General features: G+C 45.0%; 1 protein-coding gene across 3 annotated transcripts in view; it reads right to left on the minus strand.

The window, feature by feature from the left end:
• Window positions 1-20,817, minus strand: part of lactb2 (lactamase, beta 2) — a 46,252-nt gene that overhangs the window by 25,050 nt on the left and 385 nt on the right. Inside the window, exons 1-4 of one of the 3 annotated variants that reach the window (XM_060822740.1) lie at window positions 20,153-20,447; window positions 15,234-16,975; window positions 12,238-12,401; window positions 3,181-3,310 (exon numbers count right to left, since the gene is read on the minus strand). In XM_060822740.1, the coding sequence (XP_060678723.1) occupies window positions 3,181-3,310; window positions 12,238-12,370 (263 nt within the window). In that variant the 5' untranslated portion in view covers window positions 12,371-12,401; window positions 15,234-16,975; window positions 20,153-20,447. Of the gene's footprint in view, window positions 1-3,180; window positions 3,311-12,237; window positions 12,402-15,233; window positions 16,976-20,152; window positions 20,448-20,817 lie in introns of those variants that run through there. The other 2 variants (XM_060822739.1, XM_060822738.1) reach the window with 2 other exon arrangements.

Genomic DNA, 20,817 nt, shown 5'->3' on the forward strand with positions numbered 1-20,817 from the left:
TGTGTAGTACTTGGGATAAATTGAATTTATAAAAGATTCAACAGGAGTTTACTCTTTCTGTCTTAGATTACTGTGTATGTAAACGCTTACTCTTCATTAAGTACTTCAAGTCATGAGGTAGCCAACAGATATAGTTTTTAAAATTATACAGTTTTGTGACATAATATTTTGACAGAATATTTAGCTGTCTTTCTTTCACTGATCTACAAATGAAAATTATGTTGCATAGCACTATTCACAGCAATTAAAATGCTGTTAGATAGTTATGACAACTATGAGCATGGTGGCTCAGTGGTTAGCACTGCTGCCTCACAGTGCCAGGGACCCGAGTTCAATTCCAGCCGCAGGCAACTGTCTGTATGGAGTTTGCACATTCTCCCCGTGTCCACGTGGGTTTCCTCCCACAATCCAATGATGTGCAGGTCAGGTGAATTGGCCACGCTAAAGTGCCCATAGTTAGGGGTAAGTATAGGGAACGGGAATGGGTCTGGGTGGGTTACTCTTCGGAGGGTTGGTGTGGACTGTGGAGGCTTCTGTGTGACAGTCAGAATCTGTTCCTCAGAGTCGAAATTTCTAATACTTAGGGGGTATGCATTTAAGGTGAGAGGGGGAAGTTCAAAGGAGGTGTGAGGGGCAGATACAATAGGGACATTTAAGGGACTTTTAGGTAAGCACATGAATATGCTAGGAATGAAGAGATATGGTTCAAGGGCAGGCAGATGGGATTAGCTTAATTTAGCATCATGGTCAGCACAACATTGTGTGCCAAAGGGCCCATTCTTGAGCTGTACAGTTCTATGTAATATCTCACTAGCTGCTTCTTTTAAACCACAGGATCCAATCCATTAGGACCCAGGACTTAATTTGATTATTTTAAAGCTTAATTGCTTGCTGCCCTGCATAGGTGAAACATCATTGGGTCAGTTTTGATATTCAGCAATCAATGGATAAAATACAATGGCTTACTCACCATTTAACATCACTGATGTCAAAATCTTAGTCTCATTTGAACTTGGCAATTGAATTGTAGATGCCAAACATGATTGTTGCAGTTCAGCCTCAGGAATAGAACATAGAAAGATACAGCGCAGTACAGGCCCTTCGGCCCTCGATGTTGCGCCGACCGAATCCTACCTAACCTACACTAGCCCAATAACTTCCAAATGCCTATCCAATGCCCGCTTAAATGACCATAAAGAAGGAGAGTTCACCACTGCCACTGGCAGGGCATTCCATGAACTCACAACCCGCTGTGTAAAGAATCTACCCCTAACATCTGTCCTATACCTACCACCCCTTAATTTAAAGCTATGTCCCCTAGTAACACCTGACTCCATTAGCGGTAAAAGGTTCTTAGTATCTACCCTATCTAAACCCCTAATCATCTTATACACTTCTATCAGATCTCCCCTAAACCTTCTCTTCTCCAATGAGAACAGCCCCAAGTGCCTCAGCCTTTCCTCATAAGATTTTCCTACCATTCCAGGCAACATCCTGGTAAACCTCCTCTGCACTCGTTCTAAAGCTTCCACATCCTTCCTATAGTATGGCGACCAAAACTGCACACAATACTCCAGATGAGGCCGCACCAGAGTCTTATACAGTTGCAACATGACCTCAGGACTCCGGAACTCAATTCCTCTACCAATAAAGCCCAGTACACCATATGCCTTCCTCACAGCACTAAATGTCAGCTCGCTTGAGTAAAGCCCAAAAGTAGAAAAGGGAAAGGATAAATATAATGCTGGTCCTGCAGTGGCCTCTAGTTTTAAAAAGATGGGATAGGGGCATCACTGGCCAACTAGCATTTATTACCTCTCCCTAACTGCTCTGCAGAAGATAGTAAACAGCCCTTTTTGAACGAATGCAGTCAGTGTGATGAAGGTACCTGTACAGGATTGCTGGTTAGGGATCCTGAAATGAAGGGACTGTGATATATTCAAAATCAGAACAGTGTGTGAACCGGAGGCAATGGTGTTCTCAAACGCCTGTTGCTGTTCTTGTGGCCACATAAGTAGATAGTGGTAGGAATTACAAATTTGTGGGATGTTGCCAAAGAATAAGAAATCTTACTGAGTTTCTGCAGCATATCTGGAACAAACTGCAGCCACATTCTGCTCATCACAGTGATACTGAATGTTCAAGACAGGGTGCTGATCAAGCAGATGTTATTAGGGCTGCACCTATCCAGGCAAGTGGGCTGCATTCCAATGCATTCTTGATTTGCGTCTTGTAGGTAATAGACAGATTGAGGATTCAAGAAGTCATTCACTTACTGCAGCATGAATGCAGTATTTATGTGGTGTGTCCAATAACATTTCTGCTCAATAGTAACTCCCAGGTAAGGAATTCAATGATCTTCATTCTTTAGAATGTCAAGTGAAGATGGTTAAACTTTCTCAGCCATTGTGTGGCATCAATCTTACTTCCTGTACTTCAGTCCGAACCTGGATACTGTCCAGGAATTCCTGCATCCAGGCAAACATTACTTCATTGTCTGAGGAATTGCAAATGGAACTGAACATAGTAATAATCTATATACATCTCCACTTCTGACCTTTTGTTGGAAGTAAGATCATTGATAAAACAGCTGAAGGTGGCTGGATGTAGATCACTATGTTGAGAAACCTCTGCAAAGATGTCCTCGAGCTGGTGTTGCACAGCAGCCACCTTCCTTTGTCCTTAATACTACTCCAGCCAATTAAGATCGTTATCTCAATACAGAATGACTCTACACAGGATTCTCAATGCCTCACTGGGTCAAATGTTATTCTGAGATTAAGAGTAATTACTTTCACCTCACATTTATGTGCAGTTAGAAGGAATACTCCTGTACCTTTTGGTTTCATAAAGCATTTGATGCTTAAAATATTTCTTGATCAAAAAGATCATGAGCAGAATGATCTTTTTGCAAGTAAGCCTCTGTTCAAGTTAAATGAAGCAATTAAAAAAATGAGAGCTTTTCAAGTGTATTAATGCCCATTAACACTGATTCTCCCCAAACCCTGTACAGTATGCCATCTATTAAGATTCCTAGGAACTTAAGTACTGCATTTTATCTTTTACACTGCAAATTCTATTTTTTTTGTTACTTTCAGATGTAACATGCATGCTTCTATGAATATAAAAAGAATCAGAAAGTTGCTCATTTGAAAGTACAATTTTGGCACAAGAAAATACCTCAGTGTGGCTCCTTCGGTTTCCAATAAATCTCCATCTTTGAGGTATGTGTACTGTTTGTCACAGGTTCTGATGGTCTCTTTTTGAGGTGGACTGTGTGAAAGTTTTCTAATTTGAAGATGACTACCTTCTAAAATTCAAAAAAAAGATCAAAAACAGTAATATTCTAACCTATTTACAAATCTTAAGAGACTATCATAGACCTAGCTAAAATATAGACTGTTCACAAATCTGAAAACAAAAGGAAATAGATGCACAGTATGCACAAATTAACTAATTTCTGAGATTCACTGATGAAACTCAAAATAAACCCTGTGATTATACATCATAGTATTGAATACTCAAAACAGAAAACAAAATTTATATTGGTAATTTGCAGTTTGCTTGAGTTTCTGTACAAGTTCTTTTTTGTCCTTTGGGTCTTGACCTTACTACAGAACTCAAACAGAAAATATTCTGTTGTTCACCTCTATTTTGAACTTGTTGACACATTAGAACATAGAACATAGAAAAATACAGCGCAGTACAGGCCCTTCGGCCCTCGATGTTGCGCCGATCCAAGCCCACCTAACCTACACTAGCCCACTTTCCTCCATATGCCTATCCAATGTCCATTTAAATGCCCATAAAGAGGGAGAGTCCACCACTGCTACTGGCAGGGCATTCCATGAACTCACGACTCGCTGAGTAAAGAATCTACCCCTAACATCTGTCCTATACCTACCACCCCTTAATTTAAAGCTATGCCCCCTCGTAATATCTGACTCCATACGTGGAAAAAGGTTCTCATGGTCAACCCTATCTAAACCCCTAATCATCTTGTACACTTCTATCAAGTCACCCCTAAACCTTCTTTTCTCCAATGAAAATAGCCCCAAGTGCCTCAGCCTTTCCTCATACGATCTTCCTACCATACCAGGCAACATCCTGGTAAACCTCCTCTGCACCCGTTCCAGAGCCTCCACATCCTTCCTATAGTATGGCGACCAAAACTGCACACAATACTCCAGATGCGGCCGCACCAGAGTCTTATACAACTGCAACATGACCTCAGGACTCCGGAACTCAATTCCTCTACCAATAAAAGCCAGTACACCATATGCCTTCTTCACAGCACTATTTATCTGGGTGGCAACTTTCAGAGATCTGTGTACATGGACACCAAGATCCCTCTGCTCATTCACACTACCAAGTATCCGACCATTAGCCCAGTACTCCATCTTCTTGTTACTCTTACCAAAGTGAATCACTTCACAATTAGCTACATTGAACTCAATTTGCCACCTTTCTGCCCAGCTCTGCAGCTTATCTATATCCTGCTGTAACCTGCCACATCCTTCCTCACTGTCAACAACTCCACCGATTTTTGTATCATCCGCAAACTTGCTCACCCAACCTTCTAGCCCCTCCTCCAGGTCATTTATAAAAATGACAAACAGCAATGGTCCCAAAACAGATCCTTGCGGAACACCGCTGGTAACTGCACTCCAAGATGAACCTTTACCATCAACTACTACCCTCTGTCTTCTTCCAGCCAGCCAATTCCTAATCCAAACCTCCAATGCACCCTCAATGCCATACCTCCGTATTTTTTGCAGTAGCCTACCATGGGGAACCTTATCAAACGCCTTACTAGAATCCATGTACACCACATCTACCGCTTTACCCTCGTCCACCTCCTTAGTCACCTTCTCAAAGAATTCAATAAGGTTTGTGAGGCATGACCGGCCCTTCTCAAAACCATGCTGACTTTCCTTGATCACATTATTCCTATCCAGATATTCATAAATCCTATCCCTTACAATTCTCTCTAAGACTTTGCCCACAACAGAGGTAAGACTCACCGGCCTATAGTTACTAGGATTATCCCTACTCCCCTTCTTGAACAAGGGAACCACATTTGCTATTCTCCAGTCTTCTGGCACTATTCCTGTAGACAACGAGGACATAAAAATCAAGGCCAATGGCTCTGCAATCTCCTCCTTTGCTTCCCAGAGAATCCTATGATAAATGCCATCAGGCCCAGGAGACTTATCTACATTCACCCTTTCCAGAATTTCCAACACCTCTTCCCTACATATCTCAAAGACATCCATTCTAATTAATTGTGACTCAATATTTACATCGGCAACAATGTCCTGTTCCTGAGTGAATACTGATGAAAAGTATTCATTCAGTGTCTCCCCAATTCCTTCAGCCTCCACATGCAACTTCCCACTACTATCCTTGACAGGACCTATTCCTACCCTAGTCATCCTTTTATTCCTGACTTACCTATAGAAAGCCTTTGGGTTTTCCCTAATCTTACCAACCAAGGACTTTTCATGTCCCCTCCTTGCTGCTCTTAGCTCTCTCTTTAGATCCTTCCTGGATACCTTATAACTCTCAATCACCCCAATTGAACCTTCACGCCTCATCTTTATATAGGCCGCCCTCTTCCCTTTAACAAGGGATTCCAATTCCTATTAAACCACGGCTCCCTCACTCGATCCCTTCCTCCCTGCCTGACAGGTACATACTTATCATGGACACTCAGTAGTTGTTCCTTGAACAAGCTCCACATATCGATTGCACCCTTCCCTTGAAGCCTACTTTTCCAAGCCACGCATCCTAAGTCATGCCTTACCGCATCATAATTTCCCTGCCCCCAGCTATAACTCTTGCCCTGTAGTGCACACTTATCCCTCTCCATCACTCGAGTAAAAGTCACCGAATTGTGGTCACTGTCCCCAAAGTGCTCACCTACCTCCAATTCTGACACCTGGCCTGGTTCGTTACCCAGAACCAAATCCAGTATGGCCTCACCTCTTGTTGGCCTGTCTACATATTGTGTCAGGAAACCCTCCTGCACACATTGGACAAACACTGACCCATCTAACGTACTCGAGCTGTAGCTTTCCCAGTCAATACCTGGAAAGTTAAAGTCCCCCATAACAACCACCCTATTACTTTCACTCTTCTCCTGAATCATCCTCGCAATCCTTTCTTTGGAATTGGATAAGAGATGTCATGGACTCAAAATGTTATCTCTATGTTTTTCTCTCCACAGATGTAATCAGGCCTGCTGAATTTCTCCAGCACTTTTCGATTCTATTTTAGATCTCCAGTATCTACAGTATTTTACTTTTATATTATTGTACTTATATAATGCCTTTAACAGAAAGAACACCCCAAGACTTTTACTGTTAAAAGAGAGTTAGTGGTGAAGGGGAAAGCAGCAGTAACCTCTACAAAAAAAACTCAATCTTTGTAAAAATGTAGTCCAGGAGAGTCTAAAATTTGTTTTTGGACTAATGGCAGAAAGGGCCAGGCAAGATAGTTTGTGGCGGTGGAATGTCATAATTAATTTGGCTTCATCAGCAACTTGTCGTGACAAAGAGCTCCATATCTAATGCCCATTTCTTACAAACATGAAGTACCATCTTCACAATGAGAACACTCTCCATCATTTTGTGTTGCACTACTACTATGCAAAATGGGATAGATTCAGAACAGGTCTCACAGATCAAACTTCAAACTAACCTTGAGGCTGTGGGTCATCAGTAACAGCCTCTTGTCAAACTACAATCACTCACTTTACCACTAACATCAAGCCAGGGGTCCAATTCTGGTTCAATAATTGCTGTGGAAAAGAACGCTATAAGCAGCATCAAGTATTGCAAAAAAGGTGACATACTTAACTCACACTATAGGGGGAGCTAAGAGATACTATAACAAATGGATCACACTAAAGCTGTGCAGTTATTCCATAGGAGAAAGTGAGGAATGCAGATGCTGGAGATCAGAGCTGGAAAAGCGCAGCAGGTCAGGCAGCATCCAAGGAGCAGAGAATCGACATTTCGGGCATAAGCCCTTCTTCAGGAACGAGGAAGGTGTGCCAAGCAGGCTAAGATAAAAGGGAGGGAGGAGGGACTTGGGGGAGAGGTGCTGCGAATGTGATACGTGGAAGGAGGTTAAGGTGAGAGTGATAGGCCAGAGAGGGGGTGGGGCGGAGAGGTCGGGAAGAAGATTGCAGGTCAAGAAAGCGGTGCTGAGTCCGAGGGTTGGGACCAAGATTAGGTGGGGGGAGGGGAAATGAGGAAGCTGGAGAAATCTACATTCATCCTTTGTGGTTGGAGGGTTCCTAGGTGGAAGATAAGACGCTCTTCCTCCAGGCGTCGTGTTGCTATGGTCTGGTGATGGAGGTGGTCAAGGACCTGCATGTCCTTGGTGGAGTGGGAGGGGAAGTTAAAGTGTTCAGCCACGGGGCGGTTGGGTTGGTTGGTGCTGGTGTCCCAGAGGTGTTCTCTGAAACATTTCGCAAGTAGGCGGCCTGTCTCCCAGTGTAGAGGAGGCCACATCGGGTGCAGCAGATGCAGTAAATGATGTGTGTGGAGGTGCAGGTGAATTTGTGACAGATATGGAAGGATCCCTTGGGGCCTTGGAGGGAAGTGAAGGGGGAGGTTTTGCACTTCTTGCAGTTGCAGGGGCAAGTGCCAGGAGTGGAGGTTGGGTTGGTGGGGGGTGTGGACCTGACAAGGGAGTCACGGAGGGGGTGGTCTTTCTGGAACGCTGATAGGGTATGGGAGGGAAATACATCCCTTGTGGTGGGGTCTGTTTGGAGGTGGCGGAAATGACGAAGGATGAAACGACGTATCTGGAGGTTGGTGGGGTGGTAGGTGAGGACCAGTGGGGTGGTGATGGGAGGGGCGGGGTTCAAGGCCGGAGGAGCGGGAAGTGGAGGAGAAATTGCGGTCTTTGAAGGAGGAGGCCATCTGGGTTGCCCAGTATTGGAATTGGTCCTCCTGGGAGCAGATACGGTGGAGGTGAAGGAATTGGGAATATGGGATGGCGTTTTTACAGGGGGCAGGGTGGGAAGAGGTGTAATCTAGGTAGCTGTGAGAGTCGGTCGGTTATAGTAAATGTCCGTGTTGAGTCGGTCACCCGAGATAGAAATGGAGAGGTCTAGGAAGGGGAGGGAGGAGTCTGAAACGGCCCAGGTAAATTTGAGGTCGGGGTGGAAGGTGTTAGTAAAGTGGATGAACTGTTCAACCTCCTCATGGGAGCACAAGGTAGCGCCGATACAGTCATCAATGTAGCAAAGGAAAAGGTGGGGGTGGTGCCAGTGTGATTGCGGAAGATGGACTTTTCCACATATCCGGCAACCCCTGTAAAAACGTCATCCCATATTCCCAATTCCTTTGCCTCCACCGCATCTGCTCCCAGGAGGACCAATTCTAATACCGAACAACCCAGATGGCCTCCTTCTTCAAAGACCGCAATTTCCCCTAAGACGTGGTTGATGATGCTCTCCACCGCATCTCCTCCACTTCCCACTCCTCCGGCTTTGAACCCCGCCCTTCCAAAAACCACCAGGACAGAACCCCACTGGTCCTCACCTACCACCCCACCAACCTCCATATACATCGTATCATCCGTCGGCATTTCTGCCACCTCCAAACAGATCCCACCACCAGGGATATATTTCCCTCCCCTCCCCTATCAGCGTTCCGAAAAGACCACTCCCTCCGTGACTCCCTCGTCAGGTCCACACCCCCCACCAACCCAACCTCCACTCCTGGCACCTTCCCCTGCAACCGCAAGAAATGCAAAACTTGCGCCCACACCTCCCCCCTCAATTCCTTCCAAGGCCCTAAAGGATCCTTCCATATCCGTCACAAATTCACCTGCACCTCCACACACATCATTTACTGCATCTGCTGCACCTGATGTGGCCTCCTCTACATTGGGGAGACAAGCCGCCTACTTGCGGAACATTTCAGAGAACACCTCTGGGACACCAGCACCAACCAACCTAACCGCCCCGTGGCTGAACACTTTAACTCCCCCTCCCACTCTGCCAAGGACATGCAGGTCCTTGGCCTCCTCCATCACCAGTCCATGGCAACACAACGCCTGGAGGAAGAGCCTCATCTTCTGCCGAGGAACCCTCCAACCACAAGGGATGAATGCAGATTTCTCCAGCTTCCTCATTTTCCCCCCCCAACCCTTGGACTCAGCACCGCCTTCTTTACCTGCAATCTTCTTCCCGACCTCTCTGCCCCCACCCCCTCTCTGGCCTATCACCCTCACCTTAACCTCCTTCCACCTATCGCATTCCCAATGCCCCTCCCCAAGTCCCTCCTCCCTACCTTTTTATCTTACCCTCCTCATTCCGGAAGGGCTTATACCCGAAACGTCGATTCTCCTGCTCCTTGGATGCTGCCTGACCAGCTGCGCTTTTCCAGCAACACATTTTTCAGTTATTCCATATCCTACTACTAGTGGCAAACAATCAAATAATGAATGGGATGAGGAAGCTCCAAGAATATCTCCACTTTCAATGATAACACGGCCCAACACAAATGTGCAAGACACAAAGGTGAAGAGTTTGCAATCCTATACAGTCGGAATTGTACAGTATGTGATCCTCCTCAGCTCTCCATCACAGAAGACTTAGAGTCATAGAGATGTACTGAAACAGACCCTTCGGCCCAACTCATCCATGCCAACCAGATATCCTAACCTAATCTAGTCCCATTTGCCAGTACTTGATCCATATCACTCTAAACCCTTCCTATTCATATATCCATCCAAATACCTTTTAAATGTTGTAATTGTATCAGCCTCCATCACTTCCTCTGGCAGCTCATTCCATACACACACCACTGTGTGTGCCCCTTATGGCCCTTTTAAATCTTACTCTTCTCACCTGAAACCTATGCCGTATAGTTCTGGACTCCCCCACCCCAGGGAAAAGACCTTGTCTATTTACCATATCCATGCCCCTCATCATTTAAAAACTTCTGTAAGGTCACCCCTCAGCCTCCAACACTCTAGGCAAAATAGCCCCAGGCTATTAAGCATCTCCCTAAAACTCAGATCCTCCAACCCTGGCAACATCCCTGTAAATCCTTTCTGAACTCTTTCAAGTTCATAACATTCTTCTGGTAGGAGGGAGACCAGAATTACATGCAATATTCCAAAAGTAGCCTAACCAATGTGCTGTACAGCCACAACATGACTTCCCAACTCCTGTATTCAATACTTTGGCCAATAAAGAAGCACATAACAAATGCCTTCTTCACCATCCTACCTACATGCAACTCTAATTTCAAGGAACTATGAACCTGCACCCCAAGTTCTCTTTGTTCAGCAACACTCCCTAGGATCTTGTAAGTATATAGGTCCTGCCCTGATTTGCCATTTCAAAATGCAGCACTTCACATTGATCTAAATTAAACTCCATCTGCCACCGGCCCATCTGATCAAGGTCCAGTTGTACTCTGAGGTAACCTTGCTTTCATTACACCTTCAATTTTCTTTCAGCCAATTCAATTCATTGCACGATACCAAAAAATTACTGTATTGGATACAGCTTATTCTATGGGTCGCCACAACATCCAAGCTGGAGTGCTGTAGACTTGTGCTCTAGATCCAGGAGAAGAGGAGTATATTTGGTGCTAATCGCTTGGGTTCATTAGGTCAAGAAGGCATGGGCTCCAAGAGCACCTCCCCGTCAGGTGGCAACCAATCAGTGAAAGGTGACTCCCATATATGCGAGGGTCGGAATCTATGAAAAGCCATTGCTCCAATTACATGCTTTGTCTCTCCTCAATTAGGTCCTGATCAATTCATGAGTGAAGCTATCAGCATTGAACATGGGACACACTGTAGCTTGGAAGGCAAATGACTGCTGTGAGCACGTCACTGCAATTGCCATCCCAACACCTCCAGGCCTTGGGGTAGTTGGGAACAGCTCTGGACCTTGTGAATGGCTGGGTCTAAGTCCTCATGGGTGGTCCAGTACACCCGTGGAGATTGCAGTAATGGGGTAGTGCTTCCTGTGGAGTTGGGAATACCTGGAAGCTTCATAATTAAAAATTATGAATGACGTTTGAAAATTGGGGATGATGGGAAAAAAAATCGAGAAACATTCTAATTGCAAGTTTTCTTTATTCTTTTTGGAACATAGAGAATTGTCTGGTAAATATAATGTTTGATAGTTAAAACCTAAAATCATGGAGCATTGCTTTTCGTGTTATATTAGGCCTGCATAAATGTGCGGAAGGGAAGCAGAGTTAACATGGAGTCCAGGACCCTTCTTCAGTACTGTTCAGTTCTGAAGGGTGAACTGGACTCACAACATTAGCTGTTTCTCCATCAGATCTACTGAGTTTCTCTAGCAATTTCTGTATTTGTTTCAGATTTTCAGCATCTGAGGTCTTGGCTTTATTTTAGGCCTGCTAATTTGCTATTTATATCATTGAGATCCAATGAATTAAATAAGATTTAGAATGATAGTAAATTAGCAAGACAGACAAATTCCAAGTATTATAACTTATCCTGTTACATATTGTGCTGCATTGGAGATTTACACTAACTCTTGATTTAAAACACTTCTGTTTTAGAGTTTTGAAAAACCACCTACAATTACTTGCCGAGTTACTCCTATTCCTGGAAAATATAAAACCACTTTGCCTTTGTAAAACAGCATTAACAGAGCAAAATTTTACAACAAACATTATTAAACAAATCTGACACTGATCTATACCAAAAAAACGTTCAGGCAGAATTTTATTTCATTTGGTCACATGAGCATCACAGCTAAGGATAGCACACTTGCCCTTGCCTAACTATCCTTAAAAGGGGTGTTGTGGAGACCCCTCTGCAGTTCATATAGACTAGGAACACCTAGGCATATGCATCAGGAGGCTAACCTAGCACCATCGCAAGTAATTTTACAGAACCCCCAGCTTTACCACCATCCACTTAGGAGCTATAAAATCACAGCATACATTCCTGGATGCAGTTAACAACGGGTAACATTGTTATTTTAATTTACCAGAGCTCTGTTTTAGCAGTTCCACAGGAAGAAGGTAATCATAATCTATTCCTAGAGGCAATTTTTTAACAATATTGCTTTCACTTGGCAAAGTGTAAAGAAATACTTGATATTCACAAAGTACCATTAATTTCAGCATGCAAGTTCAATATTAAAAAAACTGGAAATGCATATGGCTATTTTTAAAGATCAGATATTAGTGATTGGGAGACCACTTGGCTCAGCACACTCACCATCAACAATATCCTTCAGTATATCTGGTATGCCTCCAACATGATCTATATGCCAGTGTGTCACCAGAATTTCTTGAATACTGGCATTCAGTTGGGTCAAAGTTTCTTTTAAACTGTTGATGTATTCAGGCATGTCTGGCTCACCAGTATCGATCAAGAATCGTCTGGAGAAAAAATTACAATATTCAATATCAATTTAATATATTTTCAAACTACATTACTGTTTGACGTTTTCACCTACTACTAACTGCAGGACTACTTCCTAAAACAATTATGCAAATAAACATACCACCATAGTTTTTAAAAAATCATTTGAGGGATAAGATTAATTTCATAATGCTACATTTTTACTTTTGACAATTATCTTACAGTCAGTGTAAAATACATCCGATTCAAATCCGAAGAAACTATGGAGGATCTGAAACCTAAACACAGGCTGAGGTAACTCAGGAACAGCCACTTAACAGATGCTCTTAATAACTTTGGCAGCAATGGTTTCTCAATGCAAATAACATGATAAAATGGCTTCTAGGCTGCAAATTCACTATTTTGCTAAAGCTACATAAAACAGCTTTTAACATACGAACTGCTAATTCTGCTATGACTGTATAATTGATTAACCACTGTCTGCTTCAATAGCGATTAGCAAACAACGCTCCTTTTACAGCATTGAAATAACTAGACAAGACATTACTGTCCATCTTAGCTGACCTTCAGATGCAGGTGCAATGGCTCAGTTAGTGAGATAAGGGTGGAAAACAAAGTCGGTTCCCAGGAAATATCATTGGACCGAGTAACTGTCAAATAAAGTGGTATAGAGTATTGATTGGTAATGGGATGTAGATTTGCTCGCTGAGCTGAAAAGTTCATTTCCAGACGTTTCATTACCTTACTCGCTAACATCTTCAGTGGACCTCACGCGAAGCAATGCTGAAAATTCCTGCTTTCTATTTATATGTTTGGGTTGGTGATATCATTTCCTGTGGTGAAGTCACTTCCTGGTCCTTTTCTCAGAGGGTGGTAGATGTGGTCAAACTCGGTGTGTTTGTTGATGGAGTTCTGGTTGGAATGCCATGCTTCTAGGAATTCTTGTGCGTGTCTTTGTTTGGCTTGTCCTAGGGTGGATGTATTGTCCCAGTCAAGGTGGTGTCCTTCCTCATCCGTATGTGAAGATACCAGAGGGGTAACGAAATGTCTGGAAATGACCCTTTCAGCTCAGCAAGCAAACCTACATCCAAAACCTCAATCTGAGCTACAATTCTTCTCAAAACTCACTATTAATTGGTAATTGTTTGGATGTACACGGTCTCTACCCTTCTTTAAGAAAAGTATAAAAATGTCTTTGTTTTAAGCCACGTGCACAGCTTCTCTGAGGAACACAGAAGCGTATAACCACTGGACAATCTGTGCCCGGCGTATGAAATATAAAGAGTGAAGTCTTAAAAGTCAGACCGATTGAGAGGTTTTTATTAACTGATCGTGGAACAGAGAAACCCCGCCAGGGGTCCAGATCTTCATCTGACGCCATGACTTGGATTCGGTGCGGACCAATTGTGGTCAGCAGTGTAAGAGCTTTGAGACCTTCACTATTGAGTGCAGAGGAATTGGCCAGCCAGACATGAGTATGTTCCCCGTTTGGTTTTCCCCTCATTCAAGTCGTGGTTGACTCGACCCCTCACTGTCTATCATCTAAATCCAGCCCGAAAAGGATCAGTCCTGGTAAGAGTTCACTGAAAAAAAAAGTCAGAGACCTGCATAAAGTAGGACTTCAAATGAGTCAGGGACTCAGATTCGGTTGAATTGCTTCTAAATTGTTGTTGATTGTTGTTGTTATAAGTTGGGATTATAAAAGGAAGGCTGTTTTAAGGTGGGTAATAATACAGATAAGACTGAATCCTCTTCTTCATTGATGAAACTATGTGAAAAGTATCTGGTAAAGTCCAAAAGCCTGCAAAAACTTTCTGACGCCTTAAATAAGACATTGGGTGATGAGCAGTGGCCACTGGGCGGCCCTAAAAATACTCAATCGGTAAAATCAGCCCAGCAATTGATTTGACGATGAAACCTGGGCACAAAAATGAAAGAATTGATTGGACTGTGACAGCAATTCTGTTGTGAAAACCACAAAGAATCAGTTTTGCATTTTTGGCAGGAAAGTTGAGAGTCCTATTCTGGGGATTGGGCTTTGAATTTCCATGTTGTCAATGCTAAAGATAACTCTATGTTATTGAACTGTCTGCTGGCCTCCGTTGCCACTGCAGTCGAGACAAATAACCTGGACAGGGTTGACGCTAATCCCAATCATCTCCATCATTCCATTCATAATTTATGGAAACATGTGAGCGGAGACAAGGCGCCAACCCACGTAAAGTCAGAATTTGTTGTCCAGGAAGAGACTCCTCAACAATTACTTGCGCATTGCAGTAGCAGTCCTTCACTCTTTCAAGGCCACGGTCGTGGACATGGCTGGGGGGTTCCTTCCAGACAACTCCCTCAAAACTGTTTCAATTGTGGTGACCCATATCACTGGGCTCGATACTGCCCAACCCAAGGCTGCTTTAATTGTGGCCAGCATTTTTATTGGGCTTCTAATTGCCCGAAAGGGGCAATGAGGGAAGTCAAAGGGGCAGATATGAAAGTTACCCTCAGGAGCCTTATGACAACTGGGGGAAACCCGCTATTAATAACCACCCTCTGACGTTAGCGAGAGGCAGAGGACGACTCACTAATTATTTGCAAAATAATCCCTTTTCCCAACAACTAAGTGACTTTCCTTTGAAATCTGTGTCTTGCAAGCAGGAACCTACAGTCTTTTGTTGAAAACAGACAGTATCCCTTCCTGATTGACACAGGAGCCTCAATGTTGTCGGTGAAATCTGAACTGAATTGAATTTATTGTCACGTGTATCGAGGCACAGTGAAAAGCTTTGTCTTGCAAACAATACAGGCAGATCACATAGTTTAGCATAGATAGTAAATAAGATGAGATTACTTACAGTGTGGAAACAGGCCCTACGGCCCAACAAGTTCACACCGACCTGCCGAAGCGCAACTCACTCACACCCCTACATTTACCCCTTCATCTAACACTACGGGCAATTTAGCACGGCCAATTCACCTGACCTACCCATCTTTGGACTGTGGGAGGAAACCGGAGCACCTGGAGGAAACCCATGCAGACATGGGGAGAATGTGCAAACTCCACACTGTCAGTCGCCTGAGGCGGAAATTGAACCCGGGTCTCTGGCGCTGTGAGGCAGCAGTGCTAACCACTGTGCCGCCCACTGATATAATAGGTAAACAGTGACAAAAACAAAAACACAGGTACAGGCAAATGTTAAGAGTCCATTCAGTATTCTAACACCAATAGGGTAGAAACTGTTACGAAACTGGCTGGTGCGTGTGTTCAGGCTTCTGTACCTTCTCCTTGATGATAGAGGTTTCGAAAAACATTGCCAGGGCGGGATGGATCTTTGAGAATGCTGGCAGCCTTTCCTTGACAGCGGGCCTGGTAGATAGATTCTACAGATGGCCTTTGTGATTGTCCGGGCCAAGTTGACCACTCTCTGTAACTGACTCCCATCTTAAATGGTACACTCGCCATATCAGGTAGTGATACATCCAGACAGGATGCTCTCGATGGCGCATGTATAAAAGTTGGCAAAGGGATTTGCTGTCATGCCAAATTTCCTCAGCTGCCTGAGGAAGAAGAGATGTTGTTGGGCCTTTGTAGCCAGTGTGTCCACCTGAAGAGTCCAAGAAAGCTTGTTGTGGATGACCACTCCCAGGAGCTTGACACTCTCTACTCGTTCCACCTCTGTGGTATTAATGTGCAGGGGGAGGGGTGGCATGGGTAACATCCCGCCAAAAGTCAATAATGGGTTCCTTGGTTTTGCCGGCATCAAGAGCTAGGTTGTTCTCAGTGCACCATTTTCCCAGGTCTTCCACCTCCCGTCTGTAGTCTGTTTCATCGCCTCTGAGATTTGACCGACTATGACGGTGTCATCAGCGAATTTGTAAATGGCATTAGTCTGGTATTTGGTGATGCAGTCATGAGTATACAGTGAGTACAGTCGGGGGCTTGGGAGTCTCCAGTGTTGAATGTTAGTGATGATGAAATATTGTCCCCAATTTTCACTGATTGTGGCCTGTGCGTCAGGAAACTAAGGATCCGGTTGCAGAGAGTGGGGCTTAGTTTGGGATCACTGAGTTTAGTGATCAGTCTCAAGGGGATAATGGTGTTGAAGGCAGAACTGTAGTCAATGAGTAGGATTCTTACGTAGCTGTTCTTGGTGTCAAGATGTTCTATGGAGGAGCGAAGCGCAAGTGATATGGCATCTGATGTGGATCGGTTGGTCTGATAGGCAAATTGGAGTGGGTCAAGAGTAGTGGGAAGGTTGGAATTGATTAATGCCATGACTAACCTTTCCAAGCACTTCATGACCACCGAAGTTACAGCACTGGGCGGTAGTCATTGAGACATGCTGTATGAACTTTCTTAGACACAGGGATGATGTTGGCCCTCTTGAAACAGGCAGGGACAGTGGCCTGCTGCAGGAAGAGGTTAAATGTCCGAGAAGACCTCTGCCAGTTGATCTGCGCATGCTCTGTTAACACGGCCTGGTACTCCGTCTGGTCCCATGGCTTTTCTTGGATTCACATGAAGGAAAACTGATCTGACCTCTGATGAAGTGACTGTTGGGATAGGTTCGTCAGGTGTTACCTCTCCGCTGAAATTCTGCTCAAAGCGAACACAGAAGATGTTGAGATGATCTGGGAGGGATATATCATCGTCTGCTATCTTGCACTGTCTCTTTTTAGAACCTGTAATGTCTTTCAGTTCTTGCCATAGTCGCTGGGCATCTGTCTGGGCACGAACTTTCCAATTTCTAAGATGACCCAAAAATTATTTGGCTTCCAAGGATAAACCCACTGTTATCCAGTCTCTGATCTGGTTCCTGTCTGTTTCCAAGGTTAGTCTCTGGACCACCGCTTTGTGATTACTACCACATTATCCTGCAATCTAATGGGAAGAGATCACCCATGTGCCTTTCAAGTCAAACTCACTTGTTCCCCTAATGGTGTCCAACTTAATTCTTACACAGTTGAACGCCAACTGTACGTATCCACTAAATCCCAATGGTGGTCACTTGGCCTTAACCCCCCAAAGTTCTGGAAGTCATGTCACCCTTGCTTACTATTTGATAGGCCAAGACCAATCCCTTGAAGATTTTTCAGGGATTTAATTGGTACTGAATAGACTATACAGATCCTGACTCAGGTCACCGAGCTGGAAGATGAAGCAGATTATGTTCAAATACCCACTCATCTATGGAAACAGGCAGATATCTCAACCCCTCACACCACCCAGAAGGTCATTCCACCTTATGCTGAAGATCTGGGCCTTTTGATCCGCTGTGGAACCACCAGAGCTGAGCGACACTGCTATCATCTACAAACACTACAAGGATGATGACTATCCTCTTTTATTCAAATCCCACCTCTCAGAGCCACACTCCTGCACCATGAAAGTGGGGATGTCCTTGATTTTGTGCACCCTGATATATGAGCTGAAACATCCTCTCATGTTGAACTTATGGAATGTGAACCCATTCAGATTGCTCTAAAACCAAATGTTACTCTACCATCCATCCGCCAATACCCACTGAAACAACAGGCGATACTGAGCCTCACGGCTCTAACTGATGTCTTTCTCCACCAAGGCATCCTGGTCCGTTGCCAATCATCCTGTAACACTCCAATTATGTCCCAAATCCTGGCAAGCCAGACCAGTATGGACTGGTTCAAGACTTAAGAGCTATTAACACTATTGGACAGCCTCTTCATGCCCTGGTCCCAAATCTAGCTCATATTCTACCCTCAGTCCCATCAGATACTAAATTTTTTGCTGTTATTGACCTGCAACATGCTTTTTTCTTTCAGCCTCTTCATGAAGACAGTCAGTACTTATTTGCCTTTTGCATTTAATGGCCACCAATTGACTTAACTATCTCAAGGCTTCATACATTCTCTGACCCTTTTCTCTCAGGCCTTACAGAAATAATTGCGGTCTAACTCTCACAGTTGGGTCTGCACTGATCCAATTTGTAGACGATCTCCGTGTTGCCATTCTAGATGAAGAATCTAATTGCGCGGATGTCGTCCTCCTCAACTATCTGAAATACCTAGGCTATGTTATCTCTCCCAAAAAGTCTCAATTCCACAATGACAGGCAAAGTTGTAAGGTTTCATCCTGACTCACACTCTCTTGACTAGAGCAGCATCACTCTTATTGTCAACTTCCCGGTCCCAACAACTGTGAAACAGTTCACCAGTGGCTGGGCATGATCAGCTTCTGCCCACAATGGATCCCTAACGCTGCCCTCCTTGTTAAGGTGTTGACCCCTTTTACTTCCTACGAAGGTACCTTCGAGCTCTCCTCAGAGGCAAAGAAAATGAGGCGGTTTTCCTCCAGTTAATTGAGAAACTTGGATTTGGCAGTGGAGAACTTGCATGTCGTGGACATGTGGAAAGGGGAGTTTAGGTGGATGGCCACAAGGCAGTGGAATTGTTCCCTAAAACGCTCCGCAAATTGTCATCTGGTCTCCCCGATGTGCAGGCAACCACATCGAGAGCAATGGATACAACAGATGAGGTGGGTGGATGTGCAGGAAAATCTCTGCCGGATGTGAAAAGATCCTTTGGGACCTTACATGAAGGTGTGGGTGCAGGTTTTACACCTCTTGCGGCGGCAAGGGAAGGTGCTAGGTGTGGAAGGTGGGTTGGTGGGGAGCATGGACCTAATGAGGTAGTTACGGAGGGAACAGTCTCTGCGGAACACGGAGTGGGAAGGGAAATAATTTCTGGTAGTGGAGTCTGATTGTAGGTGGCAGAAATGGTGGAGAATAATACATCTATCCACTCCGCCCCCGCCCCCCCCCCGACCTATCGCATTCATCCCCTACCTGCATCCACCTAAATTACGCAACTGAAAAATCCATTCCACATTCATAACTACATTCTCATCTGATAAACAGCCTCTTATTTCAAGTCCAAAACTGCCTTCCAGTGATTCAATAAAGGAAACTACAATCAAGATAGTTTTTTTTTGGGGGGGGGGGGGGGGAGGTGGTTAGTGGCATGGTCAAGACAAACTGGGTAGTGGCCTGCAGCCAAAATGATCAGAATGTGGCATTCCCCACGAGGCTGTCAAACCAGTTAGGAGAACAAGGTTAAGGTCAAATGAACAGAATTCAGAATTAAGCAGATAGTGACAAATGATATTTAGCAGAGGAGGCTGAGTGAAGCTCTAACTGAAGTGCAAAGAATATTTGCCAGGACATTGCCTGGGATGGAGTATTTGGCTCTGAACAGAGATGGTAAGCTTGTGACTAATTTCATTAGAACAGAAAAGGCTGGGGAGGGGGAAACCTCTGATCAACATCTATATGATTGACATGCATGACCAGCATGGATAGAAAGTAGTTAGATTAGATTAGATTACTTACAGTGTGGAAACAGGCCCATCGGCCCTAGTCCACACCGACCCGCCGAAGCGCAACCCACCCATACCCCTACATTTACCCCTTACCTAACACTACGGGCAATTTAGCGTGGCCAATTCACCTGACCCGCACATCTTTGGACTGTGGGAGAAATCCGGAGCACCCGGAGGAAACCCACGCAGACACGGGGAGAACGTGCAAAGTCCCCGTGTCTGCGTAGTTGAAGGATCATTAGTGAGGGGGCATAATTTTAATGTGAAAGCAGGAGGTTTAGAAAAGATTTGAGAAAACCATTTTTCCACCAAGTGAGCAGTGGGAATCTGGAATACCGTGCCTGGGAAAGTTGTTGAGAAAGTACTTGGATGGATTCTTGAAATATCAAAACAAATATTGTCAGAACCTGTGCCCACCTATGATGTACTTTTCTTAGCAGAAGTCAGGCAGCAATGTGCTTAAGTTGTTACCACCAGGGACTCAGGTTTGATTCCAGCGTCAGGGGGTGACTTTGTGGAGTTTGCACATTTTTCCTGTGTCTATGTGGATTTCAGCCAGGTGCTCTGGTTTCCTCAGATTGTTCATATATGTATAGGTTAGGTGGATTGGCCATCGGAAATGCTGGGTTACAGAGTGGGGGAGTGCAAGGGTTGGGTGGGATATTCTTCAATGGGGCAGTGGACTTCATGGGCTGCTTCCTGTCTGCAGGGAGTAAATAGGGTGAGGGGGAAGGGGAGGGTGTGGGGGAAGGAGGGGTGAGAAATGGAGGGGGCGAGGGAAAGACGGGGCGAGGGGAGGAGGGAGAGAGAGGGCGAGGGGAGGAGGGGCGAGGGGAGGAGGGGCGGAGGGGAGGAGGGGCGAGGGGAGGAGGGGCGGAGGGGAGGGGGCAAGAGGGGCGAGGGGAGGGGGCAAGGGGGCGAGGGGAGGGGGGAGGGGGCAGGAGGGGCGAGGGGGAGGAGGGGCGAGGGGGGAGGGGGGGCGAGGGGGGAGGAGGGACGATGGAGGGGGAGGAGGGACGAGGGGAGGAGGGACGAGGGGAGTGGGAAAGAGGGGCGAGGGGGGAAGAGGGGCGAGGGGGAAG

This window comes from Hemiscyllium ocellatum, chromosome 4 (genome assembly GCF_020745735.1).
Source record: "Hemiscyllium ocellatum isolate sHemOce1 chromosome 4, sHemOce1.pat.X.cur, whole genome shotgun sequence".
NCBI classification, from domain to species: Eukaryota; Metazoa; Chordata; class Chondrichthyes; order Orectolobiformes; family Hemiscylliidae; genus Hemiscyllium; species Hemiscyllium ocellatum.